The sequence below is a fragment of the Lepus europaeus genome, chromosome 10 (assembly GCF_033115175.1).
Source record: "Lepus europaeus isolate LE1 chromosome 10, mLepTim1.pri, whole genome shotgun sequence".
NCBI classification, from domain to species: domain Eukaryota; kingdom Metazoa; phylum Chordata; class Mammalia; order Lagomorpha; family Leporidae; genus Lepus; species Lepus europaeus.
The window spans coordinates 14,382,669-14,395,751 of NC_084836.1; the positions used below are offsets into that span (position 1 = coordinate 14,382,669).

General features: G+C 38.1%; 1 protein-coding gene across 8 annotated transcripts in view; it reads right to left on the minus strand.

Annotated features, from left to right (window-relative positions):
* The window catches only part of RIC8B (RIC8 guanine nucleotide exchange factor B), a 129,311-nt gene that overhangs the window by 16,539 nt on the left and 99,689 nt on the right, over positions 1-13,083 (minus strand). For 7 of the 8 annotated variants that reach the window (XR_009866959.1, XR_009866957.1, XR_009866956.1 and 4 more), the window contains exons 8-9: positions 12,380-12,524; positions 581-700 (exon numbers count right to left, since the gene is read on the minus strand). Coding sequence is in view for 4 of the 8 variants with exons in the window: in XM_062202972.1 (XP_062058956.1) it covers positions 581-700; positions 12,380-12,524 (265 nt within the window). In the remaining 4 variants the exon portion in view is untranslated. The remainder of the gene's footprint in view (positions 1-580; positions 701-12,379; positions 12,525-13,083) is intronic. The other variant, XM_062202975.1, reaches the window with a different exon arrangement.

Genomic DNA, 13,083 nt, shown 5'->3' on the forward strand with positions numbered 1-13,083 from the left:
GAGGGGGGTGAAGCAAGAGGGGGAAGGGAAATTGTTTTTAGAGGCCATAATTAATAAAAATGCTTGCTTTCAAAAATCTTTCATTTGAGCTATTTCTTTTTACCTTTTCCTGCTGGGTATATGACATTTTAGAATTCCTGGTTTCAGCAGCAACCCAAAAAGGCAGAATTGCAAACTTGCAAATCAAAAATGGGGTGTGTGTGTGTGGAGGGGAGTGCATTATGATTTGGAACAAAAACCAAAACAGAATAAAACAAAAATACAAGAAGCAGCAAAATCATTGAACCTGACTCACAGCATCTCTTTGAAGACAGGGCGGTTAGTTGGTTAAGTATTATAGTGACCTAGTAGTTACTATCTTAGCCTGAAGAGTTTCAGTGTTTAGGAATGCACATCCAGAAGCGGCACGTGTAGAAAAACCATGGGAGCCAAGAGGTCTCTGAACTACTGCTGCCTGGGCCACCCTGTTCGAATCAGCATGGATTTCCAGAGTTGCTGTTCTATGGTAACTCTCAGTGAGAGAGACAAAGAAATAGAACATTTTTAGAAACCAAGCAAAAAATGGATGGTAATACAATACCTGGAAAGTTTATCAAGCATGTTGACAAGTTTCATGGCTTCATATTCTTTTTGTTCTTCTGTCATTTCATCTATGGGGTTTGGCATTGGTTCCTCTAAATGACCAGTGATAAGATTAATGCTACAAAAAGAAAAAAAAGTTATGCTGTATGTTTTAAATTTATGCTCTTTCTATACTTCTCTGGTCCAAGTTTTAAGTGATAATAAGAAAGAGTAAAATAGCCAAAAAATTGGCAATTTCAATCATTATTTTATGGTATAGCACTGCTGTAGGAATTTTTAAAAAATGGACTTTTTCTATTAATTTGCTTTGGGATATGGGCTATAGTTATTGTCTTTTTTTAAAAAAACTAAAATTGACTTGCCAACTTTTAAAAAAAAGGCATAGTTGCTTTTGAAAAATACAAAATTTGGTGCCGTTGGATAAATATCCTTGGATGCAAAGCTTATTCATTAATTATAAGGGGACAAATGATTTCAGAGAAGGTGAAATGAGGAAATCCATTTTGTGATACAGCATAAAATAAACATTAAAAAAAAAACTGGAAAAATGACAGAGAGGCTGCAATCTGGAAATGAAAGCATGCCAATTTATAATCTCAGGAAATTAGTCCATTAGTGAAACCACAGAGGGCAATGAGTGTTTAAATAATAAAAGATAAAGTAGAAGATAATTTTAATTAGATCTGATCTGACCTAGATTTAAAAGGAATAAAATCTAGCCTACCAGAAAACAAGTATACCATCTTAGCTTTCTAGAAGCAGATTTAGTGCTTGTGCAGTACTTGAAATGAACACCTTACGTAAACTTTGAATGAAGTTCTAGTACCAAGCATTCTCTTAGGTAAAAGCTGAACTTTTTTTCCCTGAGGGGAAATGAAAGATAACTTTTTCAGTAGCTGCTCAAGTCTAGAACTTAAACATTTTTCTGGAGAAGATGACAACAGGTTACACTATCTTGGTACCAGCCAAATACAGATTATTTTTTTAAATAAGCAAATGAAATATCCTACAAATAGCAAATTACTAATAAATTGCTTTCTAGAGTCAATAAACACCCAAAGCTTTCAGGATCTAGGACTTCAGTATAGGCAAATGACTGAGTAGATCAAGAATAAACAACGTAGAGTGATGGAGACTTGGGTAAACTGACTGGAACACACTGTCAGCCTGATTTTGAAAAATCATGTGGGCCAAAACAAAGACATCACAGTAAGATTTTCTGGTGGGCAGCTTGCAAACCCTTCTTGAGACTTTTGCTTGGTCAAGTTACTTCCTTTGCTGACCATGGCTCTTCTCATTTGGTATTAAGGCCAGCTGACTGAGTACTGTTAGCTGTTACTATCAGGTTTCCTTTCCTTTTTCTACATTGCTCAGAGGCTACAGGACATAGATTCTTCTGAAGGGACTCAGTGCTCAACTTCCCAAAAATTCAGATTTAAAACCTGTCTTGCTATTTTTACATAAGACTTATGTGTAGAGCTATGTTTTAAAAAGTTTTTTCCCATTTAGAAACCCAGTACATAAGCCGGCGCCGTGGCTTAACAGGCTAATCCCTCCGCCTTGTGGCGCCGGCACACCGGGTTCTAGTCCCGGATGGGGCGCTGGATTCTATCCCGGTTGCCCCTCTTCCAGGCCAGCTCTCTGCTATGGCCCGGGAAGGCAGTGGAGGATGGCCTAAGTGCTTGGGCCCTGCACCCGCATGGGAGACCAGGTGAAGCTCCTGGCTTCGGATCAGCGAGATGTGCCGGCCGCAGCAGCCATTGGAGGGGGAACCAATGGCAAAAAGGAAGGCTTTTCTCTCTGTCTCTCTCACTATCCACTCTGCCTGTCAAAAAAAAAAAAAAAAAAAGAAACCCAGTACATAAACACAAAAGAGAACCACAACTGCTCAGGTAGAAGAGGAGATAGGGACAGCAAAGGAGGAAAGGGGCCTAGAGCCCCTCTGTTTCTAACAAACATACTACCTCTTAGGGTAGCATCAAGGCACTTTCAGGCACTCTGAGGCAACCTGAAAACCCACAAGCTTAGCACTGAGTCTTAACTTTGATTATACATTAGAATCACTTGGGAAACTTTAAAGAAAAATCTTGGATTTCACCACAGATCAACAAAATCTCAGTTTCTCTCTTCCTCTCTCACTGTCTCTCTAGTTAAGTTTTTCGAATGATTCTGATACACAATGAAGTTAAACACTACTGGGCTGCTTCAGACACCAATTGTATACTATTTCATATCCTCTTTTCAGGTATTCATAAAACAAAAGGGCTTCTAGCTAGAGGCCATTGACAAAAATACCTAATTGGTCATCCTATGCCCTAAAAGTCAGGAACAAAAAGGAGAAAGACAAGGCTTCTGAGTGATGTGGATCCACTCTGAAAATGCCACACTGAAAATGCACTTCCATCACACACCTATTTGCTCCAGCCTATAAAACAAGACATCAGTTTTCACTGGTTTCTTTCTTGCCACCTGCTAAATTAGAAAAACAACTAGTCTTAAAAAAAAAAAAAAAAAGGTACTTATTCTGGATATAGACCATGTGCCAAGCAGACAAAAGAAATCAGGCCTTAAAAGAAAGAAGGGCAGGTAGATATATTAACTATGTAGATCATGCTCAATTGCTTCTTAAGATTTCCCTCAGATTCACTGGAGGTATGATTTAAACAATCAGATCTGTAGACTGCTTTGGAGTATAATGACATTAGCACAAAGTACCATGTGCTAATGAAAGAAATCTGTCAGGAGGACACACTGGTAAGCCCTGTGCTATTGTGGGTACCACAGCACACAAAGTCAGGATAGGAACTCTTGGATTAGGACACACTGGATTTTTCTCTTGGTTCTCTTATGAGTTAATGTAAATGATGTCTGTTTTCCCTAAGTCCCTGTCAAGTCCCCTGGCTCCTAAGATGATTTAACAGCTTGCTATGAAGTTGGCTACTAAAGTTAACAAAATTTTTTGGTATCTGAGCATAAAAGCAACAGTCAGAACTCATCCTTTACCTGTGGAGTAAAACATTCTAACCCCTGCCCCAAATCTCTCCAGAGAGTCATGTTTCATTGTTTATTTTAAAAAGACATCTCCCCACCATGATACTTGGAAGAAGGTGAGCAAAAGCACAGAAACACAAGATGGGGCTGTGAACTGCACTACTCTCTTATGGGAAAAAGGTCAATGTGCTGTGGTGAAGGCAGTTTATCCTCTTGTGCTTCCTTCACTCCACAGCCTCATGTAGCTCCCCTACCCAGAAGTCAGAGAGAACAAGTCACCATGACAACAATGATGTGCAGTTTCACAAAACAGATAATTTTCAGTTGAACAAACAGCAGGCACCTTTACAGCCTCAGGTAGTATGTATGGTCTGTCAGTACAGAGACTTGAAGTTTAGGCTTTCCAGATCGTGACACTTACTCAGGGCTACTTTATTTCTTCCAAGACTCTGAATCTAAAAATGCTTTAAGGACACCAACTGTGGAATACATTTTATTGGGTAGTTGTATTTATCATTTCTCTCACTTCATCTTTGTTTCCCTCCCCATACCCATCTTCCCAGCACTCTAATCCTATGGCTCTTTTGCCTTCCAATTAGGTGACAAGATATCATTCCTATCTATGATATTTCACTATGAAGTTTATATTATATATAAGCATTATAAGAACTGATAGAAGCTATAGGCCTGGAGACAAAAGGATTAAGACATAGTAAAATGTATGAGCGAATGAACACATCCGTAATAGTGAAAATATTTCTCAGGACTTTTGCTCTTTCTTCATATTGTTGCTACCTTTGGCCAATATCAACAGCACTGGGCCATTTAACAAGAAACAGCCATTAAAAGTTCACGCATGTATGTGAAACTCCAATATATAAAATGTGTGGCTGAAATTTTACTGAAAGCATTCTGATTAAAGAAGGGACTCTCATGTCACATCCCTACAGGGGCTAGGCAGGTAAGATAAGTGGAAAAGAGAAGTTGTCAAACCAAAGGTGCTTATGCCTGCTATGAAGGGGATGGGATCGCAGCTACTCAGATCCATAAGTTGGCTGCCATCTGAGAATGCAGGCCTAAGATACCAAAATTTCCATTTTTCCTAAAGAAGGCAAATATTCAGGTTTTTATTTGAAGCATATGAATCCTAAATCTTGGCAAGTAATATTTTTTTTTAAGATTTATTTATTTACTTGAAAGTCAGAGTTACAGAGACAGAGAGACAGAGAGAGAAAGAGAGAAATGAGAGAGCTTTCATCTGCTGATTTACTCCTTAGATGGCTCCAAGGGCCAAGGCTGGGTCAGGCTGAAGCTAGGAGTCAGGAGCTTCATCAGGGTCTCCCACATGGGTGGTAGAGGCCCAAACACTTGGGTCATCTTTTGTTGCTTTTCCTAGGCCATTAGCAGGGTGCTGGATCAGAAGTAGAGCCATGGGGACATGAACTGGCGCCCATATGGGATGCTGGTGTTGTAGGCAAAGGCTTTACTCGTTATGCCACAATGCCAGACCCAGCAAGTCATTATTTTAAGAAGCACTGTATAAAACAAAAACACAATCCAAACAGTACTACATGGGATAAGCCAAAGAAAACATACTTGTGAGCTAAATCAGTCTATGTGCTGACAATTTGCAACCTTTCAAGAAGGAGATCAGCGTTTTTAGGAAAAGGCATTTTATAAGCTTAGACCAGGAAAGAAGTGGGGAAGGAGATGTGACATAGGAATGAAACTAAAAATGTCTTCACGGGACAAAAAACAAATACTCAAAATATTTGTCCCAACATGCCAGTACAAATAGCAAAATGGAGGTTTCTTGAATTTCATTCCCTTGCACTCCCCAACCAGATGTGAAACTTGATAAGGGTAGGAAGGTCAAACATTTTGATATACTAATGCTGAGAACTGGCTGAATTAAAAAATTATTCAACATCTCAAAAAACTCATTCACCAAAAATTTACCAAGTGCTTACTACCATGTGCCAGGCAGTATTTTTGAACAAAATCAGACAAAATGAGAACAAAAACCCTACCTCACCTCTCCTAAAGGAGCTTATCTTCTTTGTGGAGAAAACAACAGACTTAATGAGTAAGGAAGCTTGTGTTATGTTAGAAGGTGACAAGTGTGCAAGAAAAGAGTAATCCAAGTGCAGGTAAAAGAGTCACAACGTTCATAAGGCTTCTCTGATAAAGTGATATTTGAGTAAAGTGAGAGGTGAGAGAATGAACTGACTAGCTCTCAGGACAACAGGCATTCCAGGCAGAACGGACAAAGCAAAAATCTGGCACAGGAGCATGTCTGGAGTGTTGGACAAAGAGTGCAACTGTCAGCATGGCAACAGCACAGTACAAAAGGGCACAAGCATACCACTGCACAGACTCTGGTTTTTAGCCAATGAAGAGTTTTGAGCAGCTGACACGGTGTGACTTACGTTTTGTAAGGATCACCACTGACTGCTATGTTGAGAATAGAATGGAGAGGGGCAAAGGTAGCATCTATAAGACCAGTTAGAAGGCTATTAAAATTTTAACTAACACAAATTAAAGGTGACTATATTTTCAATGTATTATGAAAATAAAGCCAGAACCACCTGTACATATACAAGGGTCCTTCAAAAAGTTCATGGAAAGGGGTTAGAGTTGTGGTGTAGCAGGCAGTCATCCTCTGCAATGTTGGTATCCAATACGGGCACCAGTTCATGTCTCGGCTGTTCCACTTCTGATCCAGCTCCCTGCTAATGGCCTGGGAAAAGCAGTGGAAGTTTGCCCAGTTTTTGGGTTCCTGGCACTCATGTGGTGGATCTGAAAGAAGCTCCTGGCTCCTGGCTTTAGTCTGGCCCAGCCCTGGCCATTGTGGCCATCTGGAGTGTAAACCAGTGGACAGAAGATCTCTCTTTCAAATAAATAAATCTCTTGTTTTAAAAAAATGAGAAAAAAGAAAAAAAATTCATGGATGAATGGAGTTAGAAGATAATTTTATTTTTGGTGCAAAAAAAGGGTAATATCATGAATAATATTTTTCATAATATACATTTTCTAAGAACTTTTTGTAAACACCTCATATGCAAATATTTATTGAATTAGAATGGGTCAAATATAACTTTTGTGTTTTTTAGGGGTTTATACAGCTACATTTACTTTCTCTTATTTTCTAACAAAGAAAGATAATTATAAATGCTCTGAGGACCAAGAAGCTAATTAATGGGCAACCTCATCCTTCCCTTTGATTGGCTTGGAGGAAGAATAAGAATCAGTTGAAACACAAGCTTTGACTTCACATCCATTAAGATGACTATACAAAATATACACACCCAGAAAATAGCAGGGTTTTGAAGATCAGAAAAAAGAGAATCCTGTGCTCAGCTGGTGGAAACATAAAATGGTACAGCTGCTGCATAAAATGGTATGGCAGTTTCTTAACAAATTAAACCTAAAATGCCCTGAGATCTAGCAATTACACTTCTGGGTGCATACTCAAGAAAGGTGAAAGCAGAGACTTGACTGGGTATCAGTACACCTATGTTCAGCATCATCAATCACAACAGCTAAAAGGTAGACACAACCCAAGTGTCTACTGATGTTTGAAAGAATAAACACAATGTCACTGGGAAGCAGGCCAACACAGCAGACTCATAGAATGACAAATGCCCTAAACAGCACTCTGGCCTCAGAATCAGCCCTTAAAGCATTTGGATCTGGTTGCAAAGCCCATGAGAGCATTTCAGGCATGGGAAGCAAAGACACAGTGGCAAAGAATAGCCTACATGAAAGATCTCTGTGACTGAGATCCCAGTGGAAAGAAGGGACCATCAAAGAAGGAGGAACCTTTCTCTGAAGGGAAGAGAGAACCTCCACTTTGCTTATGGCCTTGTCTATAAATACTGACAGAGTATGATTATGGCCCTATCTAAATAATGTCAGAGTTTGTGGAATCAAAAGGCTTCCATAGCCTTGGCAGTTCATGACAAGAACCTCGGGTGACATCATAAATAAGAGTGTCAATTGTTAAATCAACAACAGGAGTCACTGTGCACTTGCTCCCTATGTGGGACCTCTGTCCTTAATGAGTTGTACTATGAGAATTAACGGTAAAACTTGTCTTCAAACAGTACTTTATACTTGCATGTCTGTGTGGATACAAACAGTAGAAATATTTATGTAGTACAGAGTTGATCTTCTGTATATAAGCATAATTAAAAATGAATCTTAACAAAGAATGGGATGGGAAAGGGAGTAGGAAGCGGGATGGGAGTTGGGGTGGGAGGGCGGGTATGGGAAGAAGAACCACTGTATTCCAAAAGCTGTACCTATGAAATTTATATTTGTTAAATAAAAGCTTTTTTTTTTTTTAAAAAAACATAATATATGGACATACTGATTGTTATGCAACCTTAAAAAGAAAATTTGACAAATGCTACAATATATGAACCTTAAAGACATTATTTTAAGTGAAATTAATCTCAAAAGGACAAATACTGAATATGATTCCACTTACATGAGACTCCTAGATTCCACAGAGACAGAAAGTAGAATGATAGTAACTAAAGGCTGGAAGGGGGGAAATGAGTATAGAGTTTCACTGAGGAAGATGAACAAGTCTGGGAATCAACTGTGGTAATGGCTGTAAAACAGTGAAAAGGTATATAATGCTATGATAGGTACATTCAAAATTGGTTAAAATGGTGAATTTTATGTATGTTTTACTCCCAAAAAGCAGAGTGAAAGACAAAAAAAATTGCTTTGCCTACCTCAAACGACAAAATTCTCTCAAATCACAAGTGCTACAGTCAGGCCACTTGACCACTTATGAACTGTTTGCCCTGGACAAGTTTTACGACTTCACTCAGCTTTAGTTTCCTAAAGTCTTCAATAACTAAAGAAGCCATGCAACAACTACAAGTTTTTGTGGAGTTAACTATAATTAAATTCAGGTATAAGATATTTTGAAGAGATACCAGTTCCTAAGGATTATTGTATAAATGTAACACTGATTCAACATTAAAGTAAATAGGAAACTGCATCCTAGTATTTACAATATATCAGCAATGGAAGGAACGAGGGTAATGTGGTATCATTCTTCAGTTACACAAATATATGCATACCAAATATACATACATACGTGAATACCAAATTTTATCTAGGCAATTAAAAATTCCAAAAATGCCTTTTTAAATTATAGTGCTTTCAAAATGTTTCCTATATTAGGCTCTTTGATGAAGAGTAATATCCTTAATATAAAGGACAGAAAGCTAATGGTTGTGAATCTAAAGGAAAAGAAAATGAAGCAAAGCTCAGCTCAGTTAACACACTTGGCCCCTTGCTGGCCATTAACCCAAACTATAATACAAAAGAAAAATTATGGAATGCCATTTTGAAGTACAAAACTGTGATGTGATCACAAATATCACATATGATAGTAAACTCCTGGAAATAGTATTCATGGCAGAAGTGATAATGATTTTATTTTCAACTCTGGTCTTTCAGAGATATTTCAATATGTTCTACGATTGCTTACAATAAATCCCAGTTCCTAGAAATGGTAGTTAAATCTTACTGTACACCATCACAACCCAAACTGGGCAAAAAGAAAAATCTTCAATTCTTGATTTCTAGTTCACTTCAAAAAATGCTAAAAACAGGTAAGTTATTTACCTAGTCCCAACAAAAATAAGACAACTGTAATAGGACTTGACTTAAGAAGCATAACAAAATCATAACAAATAAAGGAATATTTTTGTCTTGTGCTGAAGAAATTATCTGTACAGCTGGTATCATGGTAGCAGATCAGAACAACAAAGTCAAGAAGGCAACACTACTGAGTTTACCTGAGACAATGCTTCGTAAGCTGTTGGATGTACTTGTGAACTAGTGTAGAGTGTGAAGAGTGTCAGGAGCTGTGGTAGGGTTCTGCCCACTCTGATTATTCCCATCTCCTATCCCACACCAAAGCAGCCCTTTAAAGTCATCTCTTTGGACCCCTACTTGCCTATGTATCCAGCCTAAAAGTCACTGGTCTATAACAAACCAAACCTGATTAGACATATATCTCTCCATGTACATGCCATGTTAGTCAGATCACATACACTGCCAAGGGACCTCCAGGCTCAATGCATAAAAGAAACGTGTAGAAGTTAGAATTTAGAAATTTGGTTTTCACTTTGCTGTAATGACCAAAGATTACCTGAAAACTTTTAATAAACCTGGTGAGACAGACTCCAAAAACTTATGTGGCCTGTAACTTGATTCTATGAGTGTACTTTGCCTTAAATCTGCTAATTGCAGAAAGCCATTTCCAGTCCATTAAATACATTTATTCTGACACAAAAAGGATTACCGTGATATTATCTGTCTCCCATAGCCTGAATGGTAAGCTCCATACAATTCTTGGGTTCAGATTCCAGTAAAGGATTACAGGTTACCTTGGTGCATTAATCAGAATCCACTTACATTTTTGACAATGGGACAAGGGCCAACTGGATGAAAGGTTATTTCTCTGCTTCTGCCAATACTAGCAACTACTGTGAATAAATACATTATAAGAAAAGCAGACTGGGGTCTTGGGAATGCTAACTGCTGAAGGGTAATCAGGGACTAGAGAAGTAAGCAATTCTTTCAGATTCTGACTTTACATTTGACTAGACTGGTAAAAAGTCTCCTAACAAGTTCTCTGAGCTCTGTGGATCAGTCCTCAGAGTCCAAAGGATTGTATTCCTTGCAAAGAACTTTGTTCATCATCACTTCCACAGGGCCATTTCAAGAAGTCTTTTAAAGTAACTATGAAGTACCCTACCACACTTTTCCCACCTCAAATAGGGAAGGTTTAAGAGAAAGAGACACAAATCTATCTGAAGAGGGAAGATACATCACTTGAAAAATTCATGCTTGTAATGAATAATGTTTAAGAAACACAACAAAATTTCACAATGATGACTATTCTGATCACACTAACACACCATTCCTATGAAAAATATATGTCAACTCCAAAGGTTAGAAAAGATTTCAATTAGGGAAGTAAGGTCCAAGTATAGGAGCTTGTCATGACACAGTGCCAAGACAACAACAAAATCAAACATTATGGTTATTGATTTAAACAAAAAATGTTTTCCTGAAATGTAACACTGCTTCCGCAACTTAATCTAAGTCTGTTTGCCATAACACTGAAAGAGACACACTGTCCTTGTGCTTTCTTTGAGCTTCTGAATATAGAGTAGCATTCTGGCACCTGCTAGATAGATGACCATGACCATTTTAGAAGTCTTCTACTAAATAAAGTCAAAAACACACACGGAGGTGCAAAGATATCAACCATCCATGGAAACTCATGTGCTTTTTCTTCCTTGACTTCTCTTCCACATACCCCAGGATTCAAGGACTGTCTAATGTAATTTCCACTTTGATTTAAAAATAAGAAACTTTTCAAGTGGTATATTTTAAAGTCTGAAATGAAGAGATATAAAACTGTTAAACTGAAGTGGAAATACAGTTTATGGGATGAAAAAATCAAGAGCTGGTAAGACTAATTTAGAATGATGACTTCTATAATTAGAAATGAAGTAAATTGATACCTCTGAGCTTAAAATACATGATAGGTATGTTCAATTTACAGCATCTAAATAGTGGCAGTATTATGAATGTACTTCTTAGAGTCATTGCTAGCTTTTTTTCCCCAAAAGGCTTTTTTACTAGAACACTCTGCAGAGGCTGACAGCATTGGAGATGCTAAAAGTTAACACTACCTGATCAGCCCTGATTTGCTAAGAAATAGGTCATAGATGTCCTGCCTGATTGAGGGTTGACTGATCATTTCCCTCCCACATACTGATAACCCATTACTTTTATGTTAACAGGACACAGCCTATGCTTTTTTATTTTTAAATAAAGGACTAATTCTACAGATGATACTCTATTCTCAGTCATTTACTATGTGATCCACATCACACCTGGTCGTTAAAAAACACAGCATGTCAATCATCACTGATAATGCCAAAAGGGAATGTCCAGTAATGGAACCTAGAAAAAAACTGAGCTTAAATAATTCCTAATAAGTGGAAACTAAGAAATTCACCTGGGATGGAATTTGAGAGGGGAATGAAAAGGATGGGGAAGAAACAGAAAGGAGAGGTAGTTTGTCTTGGGATGAAAGAGAATTGTTGTCTAATTTCTAAGTAGTCACCAGAGAAGACTTCAGAGAGTCACTGGTTTGCTTATTCACTGCATTACTGCATCAGTTAAAATATGATTCCTTAAGTATGTTAGATTAAAATTTACTATAGAGTGAAACTTATTTCCTTGTGCTACAAATGTGTCTTCATTACCTTTTTTTGGGGGGGGTGTGGGGGGGTGTTCATAGAGCTATTATATAAGAGGGAAGTTCAGAAAGTACGAGACCTATATTTAGATTTCTAAGAAGACTGAAGTATCAAATCATCAACTTAAATACTTGGTCTTGGTTATACCTTTAAAATCTGAACCTATAGAAAGGAAGGCAAATAGTAAGCACTAACACTTTTCCAATGTATGATGGTAGATATCTAAAAACACCAGCTCCTTAGTACTTGGGGGAGAATAATGAGCACTGAGAATACTCTGTGGCAGAACAGCTCCTGCAGTGTTATCCTTCTTCAGTCACTTGAAATCATACTCTAAGGAACTAGCTGTGAAATTGCATCTAAAAACAGCATTAAATGGAAAGCTTCCAAATCCACAAGAGAAAATAAACACTGGAAAATCAAAGACAAAGGAAGTGAAAGGCAAATAACCAACTCAAAGGCACAGCCATAGTTAGGTAAAAAGAAATTAGATACTATACTTTGGTTTTGCATTTTTGTATTCTTCAGTGTCTGTGTCCTCATCCTCTGAGTACCAATTATCGCCTCTTCCGCCAGCCAAGAGTCCCCTGGCAGCCAAGAGTCCTGCAGCATTCCCATAGCCAGTGTATTTCAGCAGACTGTCCACTGCAAAAAGCAGAACAGGGTTTGAGACAGGGATCTTCAGATTCTCATCATCATCACCAGCCACTCAGCTGCAGGGAGACTGAAGAGACATACCATGACACAGAGGTTTACCCAAAGGGTGGCAGTGATACCCACAAGCCCTCCTCTGTATTGAGGACTAACAGGCTTGTTTAGGTATCAGAAATTCAAACAGGGTTGTTCTGAACACACTTTTGGCAGGAGTATGGTCTCTGTGACTGCTAGGCCATTGATAACTGTCATGTTTTAAGTTTTTAACTTCAAATTTTAAAATCCAGATTCAGAGAAATAAGAAATTAGAGACAGGAGTCAGATTGGGATTTTACCAATACAGCAAGTAATATAAAATTTTTTTCTTTGACCCTTGTAGGAATCAGAGGGAAAGGGTATAAGAAATAAGAAAACGTAAGGATATTAATAAATACAAAAACTAACTTACTACTTTTTAATAAAAAGTTAGCAACACAGGGCCTGTGTTGTGGCACAGCAAGTTAAGCTGCCACCTGGGATGCTGGCATCCATATGAGCACTGGTTCAAGCT